This window comes from Zootoca vivipara, chromosome 4 (assembly GCF_965207765.1).
Source record: "Zootoca vivipara chromosome 4, rZooViv2.hap1.1, whole genome shotgun sequence".
NCBI lineage: Eukaryota > Metazoa > Chordata > Lepidosauria > Squamata > Lacertidae > Zootoca > Zootoca vivipara.
In genome coordinates, this window is record NC_142587.1 from 83,269,802 (window position 1) to 83,290,810 (window position 21,009).

The 21,009-nt window shown below is 42.1% G+C and overlaps 1 protein-coding gene across 1 annotated transcript in view; it reads left to right on the top strand.

Annotated features, from left to right (window-relative positions):
* CWF19L2 (CWF19 like cell cycle control factor 2) overlaps window positions 1–21,009 on the top strand; it is a 70,233-nt gene that overhangs the window by 19,912 nt on the left and 29,312 nt on the right. Inside the window, exons 7-10 of the mRNA XM_035114948.3 lie at window positions 1,373–1,488; window positions 3,087–3,889; window positions 8,851–8,947; window positions 9,295–9,387. Of these exons, the coding sequence (XP_034970839.3) occupies window positions 1,373–1,488; window positions 3,087–3,889; window positions 8,851–8,947; window positions 9,295–9,387 (1,109 nt within the window). The remainder of the gene's footprint in view (window positions 1–1,372; window positions 1,489–3,086; window positions 3,890–8,850; window positions 8,948–9,294; window positions 9,388–21,009) is intronic.

Consider the following 21,009-nt stretch of genomic DNA (forward strand, 5'->3'; position numbering starts at 1 on the left):
TCGATTTTATGCCCCATGCTGTTTAACATCTAAACCGCCGGGTGGGGTAACCTGGAGTTTTGGAGTGCACTGTCAGCAATATGCTGATGACACACAGCTCTACCTCTCCTTTATATCTGCAGGTGAAGCAGTGGATGTGCTGGACTGTTGTCTTGCCTTGGTAACTGACTAGATGAGAGGCACTAAACTCAAGCTCAATCCAGATAAGACTGAGGCACGGTTTAGTGGGTAGTTGCCTAGACTGAATGAATGGGAGATTGCCTGCTTTTAATGGGGTTACACTCCCTCTGAAGGAGTGGGTACGTAATCTGGGGGGTGCTTCTGGATCCTTGGCTATTGCTTGAGACTCAGGTGGTCTCAGTAGTGCAGAGTGCCTTCCATCAACTTCAGCTGGTGGCCCAGCGGTGCCCCTATCTGGACAGGGATAGGTTAACTTCTGTTGTCAATGCTCTGGTAACCTCTAGGTTAGATTACCGCAACTTATTATACATAGGGCTGCCTCTGAAGGTGGTTCAGAAATTTCAAATGGTGCATAATTTGGTGGCAAGGTTGCTCTCCAGGACACCTACTGCACTGTCTGACAGTTAGATTCTGGTCTGAATTCAAAGTGCTGGTTTTGACCTATAAAGCCTTGCACAGTTCAAGACCGCAGTACCTCAAGGGCCGCTTCTCTCCATATGAACTGATCTGGACTCTGCAATCAGCATCTGAGATAGTTCCTTGCGTGCCTCCTCTATAAGAGGTCTGTAGGGTGGCAACACAAGAGTGGGCCTTTTCTGTGGTGGCTCCCCGTTTGTGTAGTCCAAAACATTTGGAGGGCACCAGGTTGGCAAAGGCTGTGATAGAGCCAAATACTTCAGACCAAGAACTGCATTTGGAAAAGTAAGTAAGCAAGGGACATATTTGGGCAATTCAAGTTTAAATGGTTTAGATGTACATCTATAAAAAGAGGAATGCATGAAATAACCCTCATGCTTCCTTTATGAATGCTGCCTTATCCATGGTAATGAGTTTGCTTTCTCTAGATTCCCTTTCCACGTTCCCAGTTTCTCAAGCAGAAACTGAATAACAATCTTCTTTCGGAGCCTGTTCTTTGAATTTGCTAGAATAATGATTGGCAAGAAGATGGGGAGCCTGTTATTTCTGTTCTCGACAGATTTGAAATAGGACTAATATTAAAGCGAGTTGGGCTGTGTTTCCAAATAAGTGTAAGAACATGAGCTCAGAATGGAGAGCCGTGCCAGTGTGAAGTATATTTCTGGCAGAGCTAGCATATGTTACGTCTGTGACGCACGGCATATGTAGTTAGTGATAAGGTTATGATGTTAACTTGTAGTATGCAAATACCCCAATTAATTGCTTTCTTTTGTAGTGACAGCAGTCGAAGATGGTGGGTTAAGTTGGCTGAAGAAATCCTACCAAAGAATGAAGGAGCAGTCTGAGAGAGAGAAACGGGATTTGGAAGAAATTGTGGCTGAAAGATATGGTGTAAGTTCTGAAAGAGTACTATTTCCCCCTACCATGAAATATTAGCGCAGTGGAAAAACGTTGTTCACGTTGATAAAGCATCAGTAAGTAAATCTACCTCGTCTCAAGCAAAATAGAAGGAAAGAAAGAAAGAAAGAAAGAAAGAAAGAAAGAAAGAAAGAAAGGACCAATGCAATCCAATCTTAATTCATATGGTTTCAGTAGATATAAAATTATAATTTATAACTGGACCCACAGGTATAGGTCCAGTTCTATAAAAGTAAGTAAACACTTGGTTTGTGATAACATATAGTTTATGTTTGGTAGTGTTCACTTCATGGCTGCTGTCCAGCTGTGTGTGCATTAGTCAGAGCTGTGCAAGTGTAGTCTTGTGCACAGAGTAACTTGTCTGTATTGGGCCACACATTTCCTCCAGTATCTCTAAATGGTTTCTAGTGTATCAAGATCAGTCCATTGAAAACCAACACTTAGGATTGAATCCAGTGCAGCACTAAGTAACCATCCCATTAGTGCAAGGATTTGTGCTTGTGCAATGAGGACCCCCCCCCAAACACTCACCCAGCTTGCCTGTGTCTGCCCAAATCTGCTTCTGAGTATTAGGGAAACGCTCATATTAGAGAAACAACCGTATCTGGTGCTGGTGGGTGGAATAGAGGGAGTGGAAGTCCTATTGTGTACATCCTTTCAGTGACGGGACAATTACTTAGTGCTGCCTTGGATGCAAGTGTTAGCATTGTGGAGGCAGCTCACAGATATGGCTAGGAGTGACCAAGGCTGTAATTCTGTGGCTTGAATCCAGACTTAGAATGGGCCCATTGAAACTGATGGGACGTAAGTTAGTCATGACCTGGTCCTATTGATTTCAGCTGGTTTTTTTTGTAAGCGTAACAGAGTCTTGATTCAGCCCCATGGAGTTAGCTTTGGAATATCTCCTGTTAAAACCAGGGGAGCTTTTGAGTTTGGGATTAGAGAAAATGTGAATCGGCCAATAAAATAGAGGGTTTTTTTCTGGTACTGTATACCACAGCCTTCCCCAACCTGCTGCCCTCCAGATGTTTTGGACTACAACTCCCAGAAGGGCTAGCCAGCACAGCTGTCCCAGCTGGGGCTGATGGAAGTGCTAATTCCAGACACGTGGAGGGCACAAGCTTGGGAAAGGCTAGTATAATGGATGTAGTGTAGCCAAGACTCTCAAGATTCCATGTTTGGAGACTGTAATGCTTTTGAATACCAGCCACTGGAAATTGCAGGAGCAGTTTCCCAGAGGCATCTTGAGATGAGCCATTGGCCTGGTTCTACAGGCACTTCTTATGTTCTTGTGTTCAAATGCCTGCTCAGCTGGGTGACCTACCTGTCGAATTTGCATGGGATTGTTGTGAATGGAGGGAGGGAATCTGTGAGCTCCTCCAGGAAAGCATAGAATAATGAAGTAGTGAATGATATTAGTGTTCTTGGGATATTAGCAGACTTATATAGCTTGTGTGTCCCTTTCAAACATAGCTCGTTTAAGAATGGGCCACGCTCTTTTCGTCATGCAGTTACATTCTCAATTGCTGCTTTATGCTAAAATGTCCCGTGCTTTCCCTTCTTTCTTGCAGTCAATGGAGCTATTTCAGTCAAGACTTGAAGAAGCCGAAAAAGCAGTGGCCCCCCACAAAGCTTATTATAGGAGGGGCTGGCAGAAATGTAAATATTCAGGAAACGAATGTAGTAGGAGACAGGAGGAGGGAAAGGGGGAGCAAGAGGAAAGCAGTATAGAAAAACGTGCAGTGAAAGAACGACTGGAGGAGAGATTTAATAAAGAATATTCTCCAGAACAGAGAAGTTACAAGAGAGACAGAGCAACAGAAGATAGAGAACCAAGGCATGGCAATAAAGCCTTTCCCTATAGATCTGCGAAGGAGACTTATCAGATAAGAAATTATGATAAACCTTTTTCAAGCTCTTTCAAAGCTGCATTTTTGAAACCTAATGATGATGGGGACCAAGGCAGCAGGCTGCAGAGTCCTGCATCCCAATTACTTACTCCTAGTTCGATGAGTCGTGGTTTCAGAAAGCCTGGCTATAGCGATGATGCTCCCCCAAGGTGGCGCAAAGCACAACCCAAGGAAGAGGATGCAAGAGCCACCCTGGATGAAAACCCGTTAAAAACTGAAATGGCTGTTACCCATAGTGAGAGAGATTCAAGAAATAAGCAGGAAGAGATACCAAAAGGTGCCATTCCAAGATGGCGCAAAGCACAACCCAAGGAAGAAGAAGCAAGACCCATCCTTGCTGAAAACTTGTTAAATACTGAAATGGCTGTTACCAGTAGGGAGAAAGATTCAAGAGAGAAACAGGAAGAGATCCCCAGAGGTGCTGTACCAAAAAAGGAGCCACTGGACAGCAAATCATCTATGGGGTATTTAATTTTATTTTATTTTGTGGGAAGGTATTGACTATTTTTGCTTGAGGTTTACTTTTTAGGGCTGCAACCTTTTCGTTGTTGTTGATCATCGCTTTTCTGCCTACATCCTGGTTAAGTACATGTCACGAGGCTTGTGTAATTTTAAAGAAAATAAACATTTTTTAAAAAAGCCGGTGCTCAAATCAGCCTGGAAACAACTTCCTGTTTATCTGGAAGTCGTTCCCCCTAATTCATGGAGCTTTGTAGTTACTCAGTGACAAGAGAAACATGCACTGCGTTTGCTCAGGGGCACTTTAATCTATTTTTCAAATTCTGTAAGTTGAGAGCTGGCCTCGAAAGCAAATGAAGTTGGCTTTGAAAGCAAATGAAGCCTTGCAATTAAACAAAAGGGTGCCTGAAATTATGCTCTGTGGGCTTGGTGGGATTAGGCTTCCCTCTCAGCCTACCTACTACCCACACATAGGGCAATATTTGTTGTAGGGACTATCACTATTATATACCACCCTTCATCCGAAGATCACAGAGTATCTTACAGTATAAAGCCTAAACTCATAAAGGTGCCTGGTTACTTGAATAGAAAGGATGGGGGAGAGGAAACATCAAAGGGGGCACCGGAAATAATTCATTTAATCCAACATGCCCCTGCAGAATCACTTGACTTAATCTGAATGGATTTAAACCACTAGCCTCTTAAGACTTGTTCCAAGACTTGAAACACATTGGAGATCTTCTCTGTCTCCTGCCCCCTGGCCCTTGGATAAAACATAAGAGGTGCAAAAAGTTTTAGGAAGCACAAAACAAATATCTAGGGTCTTTTGCCAGTGGGTGCTGTTCATCTCTGAACCTTTTCTTAGGAAAAAATCCACAGAACCTTTAGGTTAAAAAGCTATTAGTCTTGGTATAAACTTTATCTCTTAGTAGTATGTTGATTTCATTTGTATGCAGACAACATGCTTTTCTTTTCAACTTGGATGGCAATTTAGTGTGTCTGTACACTGCGAAATAGTTTTTTGTTTTTTGTCTGTATTCTGCCCAAGAGAAGGGATGTGGAGCAAAGTGTTTCTGATTCTTCAGGGTGAATGGCACTACCTGGATGCGAAATTGATGATACCACTTACTTGAAATACTTGGGAGGCTGAAACACTTTGTGCTACATTTACGATGCACATTTAGACAAACTTGAGTTGAGTGGATTCACTTTCTAACCTCTTTCTCCTAAGCATTTGCATTTCCTGTACAAAGAACTTTTAAGTCTCGAGAAACACGAACTTCATAGAATCATAGAATCTTAGAGTTGGAAGGGACCCCAAGGGTCTTCTAGTCCAACCCCCTGCAATGCAGGAATGTCAGCTAAAGCATCCATGACAGATGGCCATCCAACCTCTGCTTAAAAACCTCCCAAGGAAGGAGAGTCCATCACTTCCCTTGATCTGGACACTACTTCTGTAGATGCAGCCTAGAATGGCATTGGTGCTGCATCACACTGTTGACACATGTTAAGCTTGTGGTCCACTAAAACCCCTAGATCCTTTTCACATGTACTGCTAGTAAGCCACGTGTCCTCCACCCTATATTTGTGCATCTGGTTCTTCCTGCCTAGATGCAGAACCTTACATTTGTCCCTATTGAAATTCATTTTGTTAGCTTGTGCATAGTTCTCCAGCCTGTTAAGGTCATTTTGAATTCTGATTCTGTCTTCTGTAACATTAGCTACCCCTCCCAGTTTGGTGTCATCTGCAAATTTGATGAGCATCCCCTCAATTCCTTCATCCAATTCATTTATAAAGACATTGAACAACAATGGGCCTAGGACAACCCTGCGGCACCCCACTTGTCACTTTTTTACAGGATGATGAGGGACCATTTATGACTACCCTTTGGGTTTGGTCAGTCAACCAGCTACAAATCCACCTAACAGTTACCTCGTTCAACCCACGTTTTATCAGCTTCCTTGCCAGTATATCATGGGAGACTTTGTCAAAAGCCTTACTGAAATCAAGATACACTATGGCCACAGCATTTCCCTGATCCACCAAGTTTGTAATTCCATCAAAAAAATTAATCAGATTGGTCTGGCATGACTTATTTTTGAGAGACTCATGCTGGGTCTTACTAATCATAGCATCCTTTTCTAAATGCTCACAGACCAACTGTTGAATTATCTGTTCTAGGACCTTCCTTGGTATTGATGTCAAGCTCACCGGCCGCTAATTACCTGGGTTTTCCTTTCCCCCCTTTTTGAAGATAGGGACAACATTTGCCTGCCTCCATTCTATAGGGACCTTACCTGTTCTCCAAGAATTCTCAAAGATAATAGACAAAGGCTCTGAAATTACATCTGCAAGCTCCTTTATTACCCTTGGATGCAGCTCATCAGGTCCTGGAGATTTGAATTCATTTAAAGTAGTGAGGTTTTCCCTTACTACCTCTTTTCCTATCTTGGGCTGCAGCTCCCTCCTTACATCATTTATTCTTCTGTCCTAGCTCCTCTGGCCCAGAATCAGTGTCCAAGGTGAGAGCATGGAAGCAATTTTGCAACTCTAATGACAAAGTGTGTTTTGTGACTGTCCTACTTCTGTGCATCACAGTCCTCCAGAGGTTAGACTCTTGCAGTGGGCAGTCTTTCTCCACCCTGGGGGCACCCCATCTATCTTGATGCTCAATCTCAGCCAACTCAGCTCTATCAAGTAACTCGGCATGTTGTCCTGTTGCTTGAGGTGTGACTAGGGTCTTCCAGCAAGGCAACCAGCTTGCACTTGCTACAACTGTACTGTTGCTTGTTCTCTGGCAGAATGACAAACATGGCACAAGTGTTACAGGTCACTGCAGCAGCTCCCTCGCCCTCCATTTTTCTGGTCCTATGCACACCAGGAGACAGAACTCTGGGCCTCCCCCGCTGAACGCCCTTGCAAATGCCCCTGTTTGCGAGCTCCCAGGATCTGCACTGAGCTAAGTTTGCTGCTGGTTGCTAAGTCCTCCCTCAGCCTGGGAGTGAGGAGTACAACTTGCAACTAGAAATGCATTGGATTTGGCCTCGAGGCATTGCTTAAATTTAATTACAGACTCAAGTTTAAGGTGCTATCCAGTAGACTTTTCCATGTGCTCTTTTGAGGCTAGGGCAAGGAGAAGGTTATAATACAGTGGAAATAAAAGGCATGGTTAAAAAAAATATCGAGCCCCTGTAGAGCCATTAACTAGAGCCAGCTACCAATTCTTCTAAAGAAAGAATTTCTTTGGTCTCAAATAGCTGTGGAATTGTAATTGAAGGGGTCGAATTTGGAAGAGAACCCCTAAAGATGTTTCTACCATGGCTTGGAGCTACTAAAATGTGCATATCAAACCTTCACTACTTAGTTTGCTCATTAAGTTCATCATTGAACAAAGTAGCCTCTCTTTATAACGAGGAGGAGAGACAAATATTGATTCAGTTGTCTTTAAGTTTTAATTAAATATTTAGAAGCCTTAATTACCGTAGCTCCCCATTACTTTTCTTTTTAAAACTGCTTTCATCTTTATGAAGTCCTGCAGCCAAAAACATTAAGAAAAGGGGAGTCGCATGGGGGGAATGGGAAGAAAAAGTCATGAGCTTGGTGCTCTAATGTGTGCAGATATTAACCACACATGCTTCTGTAATATTACAGTAGTATAAAAATCTGATACAATAACACATTGCAGAGTGATTACTTTATCAATGAATTGTGATAAAGGGGTGGCTTACATTGTTAAGGGCTTATAAAATCCACTTTTCTAAATAGTGTTTTACATCTGGAGAAGCAGTTCTTTCTAAACTTGAATAAAATACCAAGTCCGAATTTCTTTCCTTTTACTTGGTATTCTTCGCTGCTGTCATGGATCAAACAGATACAGTGGTACCTCTGGTTAAGAACTTAATTCGTTCCGGAGGTCCGTTCTTAACCTGAAACTGTTCTTAACCTGAGGTACCACTTTAGCTAATGGAGCCTCCTGCTGCTGCTGTGCCGCCGGAGCAGGATTTCTGTTCTCATCCTGAAGCAAAGTTCTTAACCCGAGGTACTATTTCTGGGTTAGCGGAGTCTGTAACCTGAAGCGTTTGTAACCTGAAGCGTTTGTAACCCGCGGTACCACTGTATTTAGCAGATACTCTCTTTCATCGTAGAGGATCTTAAAATAAGCTTTAGGTGGATGAGGTTTATGCTTTCTGGGATCACGTGTGTGTGTGTTTGTGTATAATATGTGAAATATTCTTCAAATGGAAGAATTTTGGTTAAGTGTTAGTATTTTTCTGTTTATGAATGAGTTACTATCCATGTTGTTTCTTAAATTGATGCTAACGCATGTAATCATTTGGCCACACTTCAAAATGGACAAATTTTATGTAGAAATTAAATTTTATTTGCCGTTTATACCAATTAATTTACAGAATTATATGATAGCATTGTAAGCAAATAAAGATCAACTATGTAAAGGGACGCGGGTGGCACGGTGGGTTAAACCACAGTGCCTAGGGCTTGCCGATCAGAAGGTCGGTGGTTCGAATCCCCGTGATGGGGTGAGCTCCCGTTGCTCGGTCCCAGCTCCTGCCAACCAGCAGTTTGAAAGCACGTCAAAGTGCAAGTAGATAAATAGGTACCGCTACAGCGGGAAGGTAAACGGCGTTTCCATGTGATGCTCTGGTTTGCCAGAAGCGGCTTTGTCATGCTGGCCACATGACCTGGAAGCTGTACGCTGGCTCCCTCGGCCAGTGACCTGAGATGAGCGCCGCAACCCCAAGAGTTGGTCACGACTGGACCTAATGGTCAGGGTTCCCTTTACCTTTACCTATGTAAGTATAGTAATAGAAGAAAAGCAAAGTTACTTTGTCTGTAACAACATTCTCAACTTTGCATCGGCCTTAGTGAATGGGGGTGCATGTGTTGATTATGTTTTATCCATTTCTCCTGTTCTGTATGCTGAATGGCTTATGTGTGTTTGACCAGGTCTGTTTCAGAGGATGAAAAGCCCCAAATTCTTAGTGATGAAGAAATGAACAAACTGGGAGCCAAGATTGTAAAAGCAGAATTGATGGGAAACAAGGTATGTAGAACAAGAGTATTGAGTGTGCTTAATGTATTGCTGTATGTTCAGACTGAAGCACTGAGAGTTGAAATGTATACTAATAATGATAGATCTGGGAGCCCTGAAGCCATCAGATAATTAAGCCCATTTACCAAAATGTACATTTAATTCCTTCAATGGGTTTCATTGATTTGCCTTTGGTACACATAGCAGCCAGAGAAGTGAAAGCTCTTGATGCTTGTAGTAAGGATTGGCTACTGTAAGGTGTTTCTCGAAAAGTGGCATAAATAAAAATGAAAATCTGTATATGATGCATTTGATATTGCCAGTGAAACAAAATTCAACAATATTTGTTCTCTTTAAAGGATTTAGCAGTAAAACTTCAGACCCGGCTTGACAATGCACGCAGGCTGAAAGAAAGCGGAGCACAGGCTCAAGCTAGAAAGTTTGAGAAGGAGGTAAGGAAACCATGTCCTGTATGTGTTTTGGAGTCTGGAACAAAAGCAGCAGTGACAGAGTTGCAGCACCTAGGACTGTGGTGTTGTCGAATATGGTTGTTAGCATTGACAGAGAGGACCTATAAAGCAATCAGGAACCAATGCTGTGTGCTAAAATATTATCTTATGGAGGGAAGCTGTGAAAATATTTCTTAAGACACAACTGAGCACAGCAAATGCCATGTTCAACTAAGTTCAGTGGAGAAGGGTTGTAGCTCAGCGGTAGAGCATCTGCTTTGCATACTGAAGGTCCCGGGTTCAATCCCTGGCGTCTCCAGGTAGGGCTGGGAAAGGCTTCCTCTCCAAAACCCTAGGGAGCCGCTGCCAGTCAGTGTAGACAACTCTGAGATGGACCCAAGAATCTGTATTGGTATACTATACTCCTGATCTGCATGAGTGTTTGCATATCTTGTACATTTGGGGATAAATGCTGCTGCTGCTACTATGCCATTAGTGCTTTGAAGAAACTCGATCTCAGGACGCAAGGGAGAAACGTGCTAAGAGGAAGGCACGCTTGGCAAATCCACACCGTGATCAACTCCCGCCTGGAAACCAATGTCCCCACTGTGGAAGGACGTGTGGATCCAGAATTGGCCTCCACAGTCACTTACGGACCCATTGTTAAAATCGTGTTTATGGAAGACAATCTTACTCGGCTACGAGTGATTGCCAAAGAAGAAGAAGAAGAAGAGTGTATATGGGCTCCACAGAGTAGCGTAAGCCAAAGACAAGTTCTTGTCTGAGGAGCTTACAGTCAAAATGTAGAGAGTGGTGGGAAGGAAGAGGTAGGATAATGAAGCGAAGGACGAATGTGAGCAAGTGTGTTTTCACATACTTAGGCCTCATGCCAGCTGATGAGGAGGAATAAAGAGGTTAAGCCAAAAGGCCTTAGCTAAATAAGTGGTTTTTATGCTGAAGCCTGAAGGAGGAGAGATAGAGAGGTAGCACCACCTTAGTATTATGAGTTGAAGGTTTGGGAATATCCAGCTGCAAAAAGATTGGACAGAGTCTTCTAAAAGATCAGGAGACCAATTTCTCTCTGAGAATCTGAGAGATTTGTGGCTTATGGCCTGGATACAAAGAGCTGTGACATGCATGTAATACAGTCGTTGACTCCTCCACTCTGCAGCCGCATTTTTAAAAATTAACTTTTGTCTTCTATAATCGCTGTGTGTCAAATTTTCTTTAGAACCAGATTTTTTTTAAAAAAATAATTTTTATTAGATTTTAACAAGAAATGCAGAAAAAAGAGAAAGAAGCACAAAAAATAAAAATACAACAATAAAAAAACAAAAAGAAAAAAGAAAAATAATTAACATCATTCTTAAACTTCTGAACTAATCCCTACAGACTTCCTCATTTCCCCTTCTTGAGTTCTTATTATTAAAATAATTCTCGCATTTTCCAAATCTAACTTCACATTCTTTTTTCTAAATTTCAACTTCTTCATTGCTATTATCCATTCTCTTTATACTTTAACCTCTTTTTTACTAACATCCTCTCTCCAAAATTACTATTATCTAACCCCTAATCTCTTTCCCTTACCCAAAAATATATAAAGTTAACATCCAAATCTTTTACCCATTTACTTCCACCCTCACAACAAAGTTCCCACCCCCCTTTCCCTGAAGTCGATGTCTCCAGATGTATCAGCCAGGTTCTTCATACAATCCTTAATACATTCCGAGGTCAGACCATATTATATCAATCAATACCAAATAATCCAAATCCCCTCAACCCACCCCTAGTCTGTCCCATTCCAACTTTTGCCGAACTCCTGTCCTCCTCTTCTGCAATCCCATCACTTTATGTCTTTGCACATTATCATCCTCTTTCTGCCCCCCCCAACTGTTTGCATCCTCCCCTCTCCCACCGGGGTGCTGATTTTTCCAGCCCCTTTTTTGGGGTGCTTTTTTATTTTCACCCTTTCTTGTTTCACTTCTCTCACCAGTGAAACAGTGTTTTCTCCTAGTTTTCCTCCCTGTTCCACCCCTCCCATCAGTAGAACAGTGTTCTTCTCAGAAATTAAATCCATTAGTTCAGCATATTGTCCTTCAATATTGTCTTTCTCCTCTTCTAGGTTTTTTACATACGTCACTCCAGCACAGTCCTGATCCTCCAATCTTTTTTCTTCTCCCTTCTCCTGTTTTTCAATTTCAATTGGTTCCTCTGTTTTAAAATCAGAAACAAATGCTTCCACAGTCTCCTCTCTCAGGAAGCTTACATCAAACTTGGAGATACTAAGTTCAAAAATTGTTGCCAATATTAAGTCCCACTGTGTGACTTCCTGTCCACTCTCTGGAACCTTCTCTCAGATTTGTAACTATTTGAAGTTAATTTGAGGATTCAAATGTTAAGTCAGAGAGTGTAATTCAACCTCTTTGGTATCTCTAGATACTTGTGCAACATGTGATTCGTAATTAACAGTACACAAACTTGGGCATTTATAATTAGCAAAAACCTTTCTTTGTCCCAGTTCTGTTACACGAATGCTTAACTAAAGCCAATGTTAAGTAAATTAGGGACGATCTTAGGGGAAATGCAATTTTCTCCTTCTCCTGTAAGCATTAAGGCCTGGAGATTGCATCTGGCTGGCTGGTTGCTTATCTCAGCATCCAGAGCTCAATCTGATGACTCCTGGATGCATCCCCAGGGAATGGTGATATTCTGCAACTGCCGTTGCCTACTGGCTCTCTGTTTAATAGCAAACATTCATCCCACGTCCCATTCAAAACCACCACTATCTTGATTTTTTTCAATTGTGGCATATTGTGGTCTTTGATTAGGAAGAGCTGCAGGCTGATGATACATGTAGTGGAATTAATAATATTCTACAATGTCTTTGCTTCCATTATTTCCGTAGTCATAGAGATGGGTCAAGTCTTGCGCTGGAGAGGAGTGATTGTATCAGGCTTGATTAATTTGTTTATATGATTCTAGTGTATTTCAGCCCGTTCAATAACGGGCGCTAGAACATCCTGGGACCTGTCCTTGCTGTCGGCGGCAGGGGGACAGGAACGGAGGAGAAAGCGTTGCTTTCTCCTCCTCCGTTCCTCTCCCCCAGCCGCCGACAGCAAGGAGACATCCCAGGGTTCGCAGAACCCCCAGGAAGGAGAAAGGCTGGCTACTGTTTGCGTTTCCTCCATTGCTGCGTATTTACCATCCTCCCCTCTGCATCGCAAGCCGCTTTTCTTTGCTCCGCTCTTTCCTCCATTCATCCTCCGGTGGAGGCAATTCAAACAGGAAGGAACTTGCCCCCTTTCCCCAAACTGACACGCTCTACCCTTTCATCTTCCTGGGCCTCTCTAGGAGCTGCAGTTCGTTCTTCTTAACCCTTAGAGAGCCAAGCTGAAGAGCTGCGTACGCTGGGAGCTGCGGCTTGCCTTATCTCATGCAAAACCAAGTAAAACGTGGAGGTTTCCCCAGAGTCTTTCAGGAGGATTGTAGGAGGATAGTGTGTCTTCAGCCTGTTAAGTAAACGGGCGCTAGAACAGATGAGAGGAGCGGCGGGGCCGCGGCGTTCCCTCCCTCTCCCGAGGAGCGCCGCACGGTTTTGGGCAGCTGGGCTGGCTGAGTGGGTGGGTGGGGGCACCCTCTCTTGACGGAGGCAGTTCCGCCGACGAAACGGTAGGCAGAGGGGACTTGCTGCTGTCCGCCGGGAGCAGCGGTTGGCAGAGGGGGGGGGAGAGCGCGTGTGTGCGTGTGTCTCTGCCTCCAATCCCTGTGTCCCTGGGGCACATGCGCAGTAACCCAGGGACACACAGGACAACTTGGACGCAGGGACACTTGGACTTTATTATATAGGATGTTTGTTTTAATAAAGATACTTGATAGAAGAGAGTGATCCACGGTTTGTAATAGCTCTATCTCATTCTTTGTCCCTAACATGCTTCTTTGTTGTTTAGTCGTGTCCGACTCTTCGTGACCCCATGGACCATAGCATGCCAGGCACTCCTGTCTTCCACTGCCCCCCGCAGTTTGGTCAAACTCATGTTCGTAGCTTCGAGAACACTGTCCAACCATCTCGTCCTCTGTCGTCCCCTTCTCCTTGTGCCCTCAATCTTTCCCAACATCAGGGTCTTTTCCAGGGAGTCTTCTCTTCTCATGAGGTGGCCAAAGTATTGGAGCCTCAGCTTCACGATCTGTCCTTCCAGTGAGCACTCAGGGCTGATTTTCTTTAGAATGGATAGGTTTGATCTTCTTGCAGTCCATGGGACTCTCAAGAGTCTCCTCCAGCACCATAATTCAAAAGCATCAATTCTTTGGCGATCAGCCTTCTTTATGGTCCAGCTATCACTTCCATACATCACTACTGGGAAAACCATAGCTTTAACTATACGGACCTTGGTCAGCAAGGTGATGTCTCTGCTTTTTAAGATGCTGTCTAGGTTTGTCATTGCTTTTCTCCCAAGAAGCAGGCGTCTTTTAATTTCATGACTGCTGTCACCATCTGCAGTGATCAAGGAGCCCAAGAAGGTAAAATCTCTCATTGCCTCCATTTCTTCCCCTTCTATTTGCCAGGAGGTGATGGGACCAGTGGCCATGATCTTGGTGTTGTTTTTTTGATGTTGAGCTTCAGACCATATTTTGCGCTCTCCTCTTTCACCCTCATTAAAAGGTTCTTTAATTCCTCCTCACTTTCTGCCATCAAGGTTGTGTCATCTGCATACCAGAGGTTGCTGACATGCTTCTTAGAAGTGCACTATTTGGTTGACGTAATTTTTCTCGAAGGAGTTTTCATCTTCCCACCTCCAAAGATTTCAGTTAGCTTTACAGTAGGTTAAGCTTTTAAATACTTCTCTGTATTGGTAAGGTGCCCAAGCTTTTCTGTTTTACGATGTTCCCTGTCAAAAGTAAGCATTTTAAAATGGTTGAATCTTCAAAGAAGCATTAGGAATGTGAGCAAACTGAACTAAATGTCCATGCGTAAGAAGGAAAAACTAATTGGCAATCTAGGACACCTTGATCAAATTTCCTGCATTCACACCTCTAAAGTATATCAGTACCTGACATCAACCTAAACTTCACATTGTAGACCTGTAATCATAAATCAACATCCTGGTTGCAGTGTTGTTAGCTCAAGAGCTTTAAGGCAAGAAATATTTTGCTTTCAAGACTGCTGGATCGACTGGAATTAATTTGTTATGCAAAAGTTCTCCTTAGGAGTACACATAAATGCACACATGCAAAAAAAATCAAATTAGTTAAATAAAAGTCCAAAAGTAGCTTTTGACCTCCCAAGACTGCACAGTTATAATACAGAAATTCCTGTGACAATTCTTCTGTGGTCTTTTTTATGTTGGCTACTTCAGTGATGTATAGTTTTAAACAGCCAGTCTTTCCTTTTATTACTGGCATTCAAATAACAAAAGCAAATCTCTTTACTCCAATGTGATTGTTTCAGATAGTTCTTTAATAATGATGCATGAGCCATAAGAAGGAAATTAACTGAATGTAAGCCAAAAGCAGAATTTCCGGTAAAGTTTCCTTGGAATCCTTAAGAGAATATTTATTTATTTTCCCCATTTTTGTTTAAAAATGTATGCTTATTTGCAAGTAAGAACACTCAGAGCTTGCAGTAGCTGCTTCAGAGTGTATTTGCTCTGAGATCTTAACAGGGTTAGTAATTCGACTATGGCATTGACAGTTTTGTAAAATTCTGGGTATGTTTTGAAAGTTGATTGTACACAAGAAGTATCTGAAATTTACCTTCAAGACTGAAATCATCTGCTGCCCCTTGAGCTTGGTACCAAATTGAAAAATCAACTTAATGCAGATTTGTGGTGTTCCAAGGCTGAATTACAGTTTCAAGATTTCTGTTGATTGTTCTCTCTTTCCAAATGAATCTGTGCAGTTCTCTTCTTTAGGGACCACTGTAGATGTAATGATTCTGCATTACCTCCCTGGAATGAATTCACTTCCTCCCACTTTAAGAGAAGCTAAGGGACAGGCTGCCACACATATTAATCACAGTTAATTAAAATGCAGTCCTATGTGCACGCTTTCAATAATAGTTCTCATTGAATCCAGTTGGGCTCACTTTGTAAATATGCATAGGCTTGACTAGTTAACCAATTTCAAATGCCGGTTAATTGGGGGACTTGGTTAGATTTAGCCAGTGCTATCTTTCTAGAAAAAGAGGTGCTGGAACTCACCATGAACGCCTCCCTTGTTCTCTTAGAATGGCGATGGTGCCCACCTGAGAGGTGCCAGAACTGAGTTCCTGTGAGTTCCCTCTGAAAAAGCCCTGGATTTAACACTGGGTTAATGTAACCCTTGCATTGTTTAACTTGGGGGGGGGATTTAGGGAGGGAGCATGCAGTGCTGCAGCACACTCCTAATTTTTTTAATATGCTGATAAGATCCTTCCTCCTTATGTTTGGAACAGCTCTAAATGTCCTTTGTGCCTCCCTGAGCATTTAAACCTCTGCCTCTTCTACGTTTAGATGCTACTAATGCAGCAAAAATAATAATGAGCATGCCCCCCCCCACCCATTCATGCTCATGTTGTCAAGGACAATGTCACCTTGTGAAACGTGGACATTTAATTTCAAGACACAATAAATGACTTCCTCCAGGCTAAGGCCGGAACCAACAACAGGTGATGCAACTATTATAGCTAAATGGGGCACAGGTTCTGATCCAAATAATGCTGCAATTAGTGTGGTTTTATATTCAATATCCTGTTGACGTTGGAAGGAAATGACAGGAGCAGTTACAAAATTAAACATCCTAGATGGTGCACAAAGTTGATACAGGCACTGTAATAGAGACTCGGGTTAAATACACACCACAAACTGAAAAAGTCAAGCTGTCGAGTAGAGGCATAGGGGAGGAAAGCTTGCTTAAAATGGAAGAAGCAAAAGCAGGTGGGCTGTGCCTGCAAGCATGACAAAATGCATAATAAGGCAGGCAAACTCTGAAATTTGACAAGTGACATGTCAAAGATATATTTCATTTTATGAATCTGCCAGAGACTTATGGGGACTAAGCCATCTTAGGAAAAGATAAAATACATCATATATATTTGTACCATGGCAGAGAATATGCTGTTCAGTTTCTTCATAGCAACAATGTTTGTGTTCTTATTGCAGACATTAACAATAAAAAATTATGCCAGAGATTTTATTACAGTTGATTAAATCTTGAATGTTTTTCCAAAATTGCACTACAAATATAAGAAACACATTGTGAACAGTTTGCCAGTAGTACTGGTAGTTAATGACAGAGGCAAAATTGGTCAGATTCTCTTTCTTTCTTTCTCTTTCTTTCCATGTCTCTAAATTTTGGGTTGCTTTTAGACAATCCCTTCTTGTAGCTGTCCCTGCTTTCAATCAATCCCTAATATTCATTGTAGAGTCCTGGGCTAGGAGGAGAGCCTCTAGAATCACAGGTTCTGTGCAATAATGCTCAGAATAATGCTATGCTCAAAATAATGCCACCACCTTCACAGGTGAGATGGATAGAGACAAGACAGGGCCTTTCAGGACATAAAGCACCATCATGGAACTTTCTGCCAGATTACTAGACAGTGTGTAAACTTCTCTTTTTATTTGCCTCAAATGGATTTTGTTTGTTTTGCTTGTTTTGCTGCTGTCGATATTGTTTGCCTCTCTGCTGTTTTAGCCATTTTTTTAACACCATTTTAAATTTTTTCCCTAGCTGTTTTGGATATTTGTTTTGAGCACGAACGTAAGACATACGGGTTTTGAAATAAAAATAGTTTGGATGTACTCAAGAGCTTGAGCGTACCCAGTGGAATTTTTATTTTAATATAATATAATATAATAATTAATATAATATAAATTTCCTGGTACATCTCTTCCCCCTGCCCCACCCCTGTTGTATGGCACACTCCTTTTTAAGACTATCCTGAAAGAGGTTTGATATACACCATGGGACATTGCTGTGAGAATAATAGCCCAGATTTCCCTGGGGCACATGAAACAAGCCAGAGGATTCTTTGGATCTTGACTATACTTGAAATATAACAGCATGATGTGCTAAGCCATGACACTGTGCCCTCAACATTTCTTGAGAAGTAGGAGCGGGATTCGCTCAATAACTCCATCAGTGCAAGGCCTTTGCAAAGACCACTGCTTGGGCAGTGGGCATTTATTGCTCTCCTGCCCCTGCACCCTCCCAAATTGGCTCTGGACAGGGTCAGGGGAACGCCCAGAACAGCATTCGGGGAGGAGAGGGGTTCTCATTCCATCTGTCAGGCTTCACGGCTTGTGCAGACAGAACATTCATCGAAGCACAAAGTTTGAATCCCCCCTAGGTTTTTAAACCACTTTAATCAAAGATAAATTGGAAACATTTCTAAATATTATACCCAGGAAAATAGTATTGTTTGTTAGAACTAATGAGATTTTGCATCCTTGGGGTTTAGTAATGAGATAAGTGCATGTAATGCAGGCAGCCTCCTACAGAAACTTGGATGATGGCATGCATTTAGTAACAGATGGGTTGTGGCCTGTATACCCAGTTGCAAATGTTTTCCAGCTCATCATAATTTTTAATATCTGCCAGTCCTTTTGCTTGAATTTTTCAACTGAAAAATGCATCCCCCCCGACAAAGTCCTTTACTTAGATTACATCTGCTTTCCACACTGCTATTTGGTTCTCTTATTTGTGCAGAGTGAGCTTAAAGAACACTGTGCATTTACGAAAACCAGAAATACATCTGTACCAAGGACAAGATAAGATAAAACTCGCTTCCGGAAAATACATCAGCCAGCCATTCAACAAGAACAGGCTTGTTTCTTAGTTAAGCAACACATTTGGTGAATTACCACTGTGTTTGTGCACATCCAGATTTTTCACTAATGTTTATTTGGTTTTTTTAAGGGCAGTATTAGGGGAAGAACAACACTTATCTTTTAGAAAATGAGAAGAGAGGGGGAGTAGACACAGCATCAGTTTCTGTCTAATGCTGCCACTATTAGAAGCGGTTGGCTTGTAATGTTTGGCTTCTGATAGCTTTATTTTTTGTTTATTTGGCACCTCTCTGCATTGGGGCCATTGCTTCCCTCTGATTTGCAGGCAGCCCAATTTGCCTAGCATTGGCTGAGGCCGATAGAACCATTTATTTAAAAAGCTCACTTACCTGTGAGTAAGCCCCGCTCAGCTCAGTTACACTTATGTAGGAGTTAACATATACATGGACTTGATCAGTTAGATTGTAAGCCTGCTATCTTTCAAAAAGTGAGAGCAGTCTCAGTAGGAAATAAAAAATTAGCGACAACACACAGTTCATGAATATTATAGAGTGGTAGAACTAGAAACTCGCTGTTTGGTGCCCTTTAAGATTTTAGTTTTCTGTAGCTCAGCAGTTCCCTCCATAGAGTTGCAAGTTAAACTATGGAATCAATCAGCTGCTGGCATCTAGAAATGGGTTGCTTCGCTAATCATTCTCAAAACTGATCTTGACTACAACAGTAAGTTTGGGGTTTTTTTGGGGGGGGGGCTGGACATCTCCAAATCTTGCTCACAGCCAATATTGGAGGGCTCCAACCCACTCTGCCTTTCTCTTCTGGGACTCCTAAAAAGATTAAGGGCTGCCCTTATCCTTATATTAAATGCAATGAAAGGCTTAATACTCCCATTCGTCACAGTCCTCACCACCTCTTGGCTGTTACTTAGAAGGACAAAACTAGACACGTTTAATTAAATCACATGTTAAATATCACACCAGCTTTAGACCTAACTGCCTACCTAACTGCCTACCTTCAGAGTATATATATTTCACAGTTACTGCATGAGTCACTGTTCTGAGCATGCTTCCTAACTGGAAGGTGTTAAGTTCAGAGTTCATGTAGAAAAGCAAAGAGCAGCATCTGCCCTTGTGTCCTGCATTGGAAATGATTCTGCCATTTAAATCTTACTTGATGCACAGAGACTGCTGAATTATCTGATCCCAGTGGAGGTTGATTGGAAAGGGCACAAGGCCAGGGCAGTGAGTCATGCAGGGATGCAGTAGGCAATCTTCTCTGGGTGTGTGGTCTTCAGTTTTACAGGCTTACAGCCTTATTTAACCATATGACAGGTTGGCTGTGTTGCAGTGAACAATAGCAAAATGTCGTAGAACACTATTGCATCCTATGAACCACAGGCAGGGCTTGTTCAAGAGTGTGGTTCCTAGACAATAATATCATACTACTCTTGAAAATCATTGTAAAGTCTTAAAAAGTTATTAAAGTAGATGATTTCCACACTATTACTTTTTGACTTTGTACGGAAGCTCTGAGCAAAAATTTAGTGTGTTCATCCTGTCTAAATGAGCACCATTAAATTTGGCAGGTTGAACGCTCATAATCCAAAATTAGATTATTTCATAAAAGGCATCAGTTTTTCGCTGCTTCTTTCCCTCATTTCAGAGCGCGCAAATATTTGAGGGCCACAAAACCATGTCTGGCCCATTTTCAAAATCTAAATAATATGTTAACTAAACATTAATTTGGTACATCCCTGTTTCTGTGTTGATAAAATTAGAGATGCTTGAGTTTTGAAAATCCATTAAGAAGGAAGCTCATCAGTATAACAGTATGTGTAATTGGTGTTCTAAGGTTCATTAGTCAGTAGTCTCCAAAACGTAAGGAAAACACTTTCATGAAACTAATTACACAGTTTAAGATGAGTAATTAAGCTATATTCCTTAGATGAAGATGTTTGGCTTTTAGCCAATGCATCTGGGGTGTGTGGAAGTTCTTTCAATTAACTGCACAGTTTGTAATATGTGCATATTTAAGTACATTTAGCTGATGGGAGTCTGGCAGCTGAGGTTGCCTATCTGGGTAGCAACTACTCCTGTTCTCCTTCATCATTCAGATATTTGGTCTTGATGCTGTTGATATTACTATTATTACTGAACTGGTGGGTTTACATCTTTGGTCGTAAATGTTTTATGTTCTTTCGTATGGTGATTACTATTGACTTCCCCTCTACTTCTTTAACCGACGGCTAGATTGTTAATTGTGCTATTTCAGATTTTGTAAGTTTCTCGAAGGATGTAGAAATCTTTTCTACAAAATGTCTGGCCTAAGAAAAGACTTCAGTGCCTAGTGGTAATTCCTACTCACCAAATGAACCCCGACCAGCAACTATTTCTAAGGCTGCTTTTGAAGTTGGATGGTGTCCCAGAATGCAAAGTTTTGGTCAAGCGGTTCAGACACCATAGATTTGCTTGAGAAAAAGAGAGAAGGGCTTAAACTAAACCAACGAAAGTGAAAAGTAGTTTAAGTTAGTGGAATTGCTGTAGCTGCAATGCCAACCAGAGGTTGTAAAGCTAGTACTGAGATCCTAGACTATTTTTGCCACAACCTGGCTGGCTGCAGATATCCTATATAATAAAGTGCAAGTGTCTCTGCGTCCAGTATTCCCTGTGTCCCTGGGTTTGCGCTATTGCGCATGTTCCCCACGGACACAGGGATTAGACGCAGAGACTTGGAACGCACACTCGCGTGTGCACTCTCCCCACCCCCCACCCCTCTGCCAACCGCCGCTCAAAGAAGGTCTCCGAAGCGCCGTCTCATGCCGCTGGTGCTTCTCCGAACCCCGGGATGTTCTAGCTCCCGTTTACTT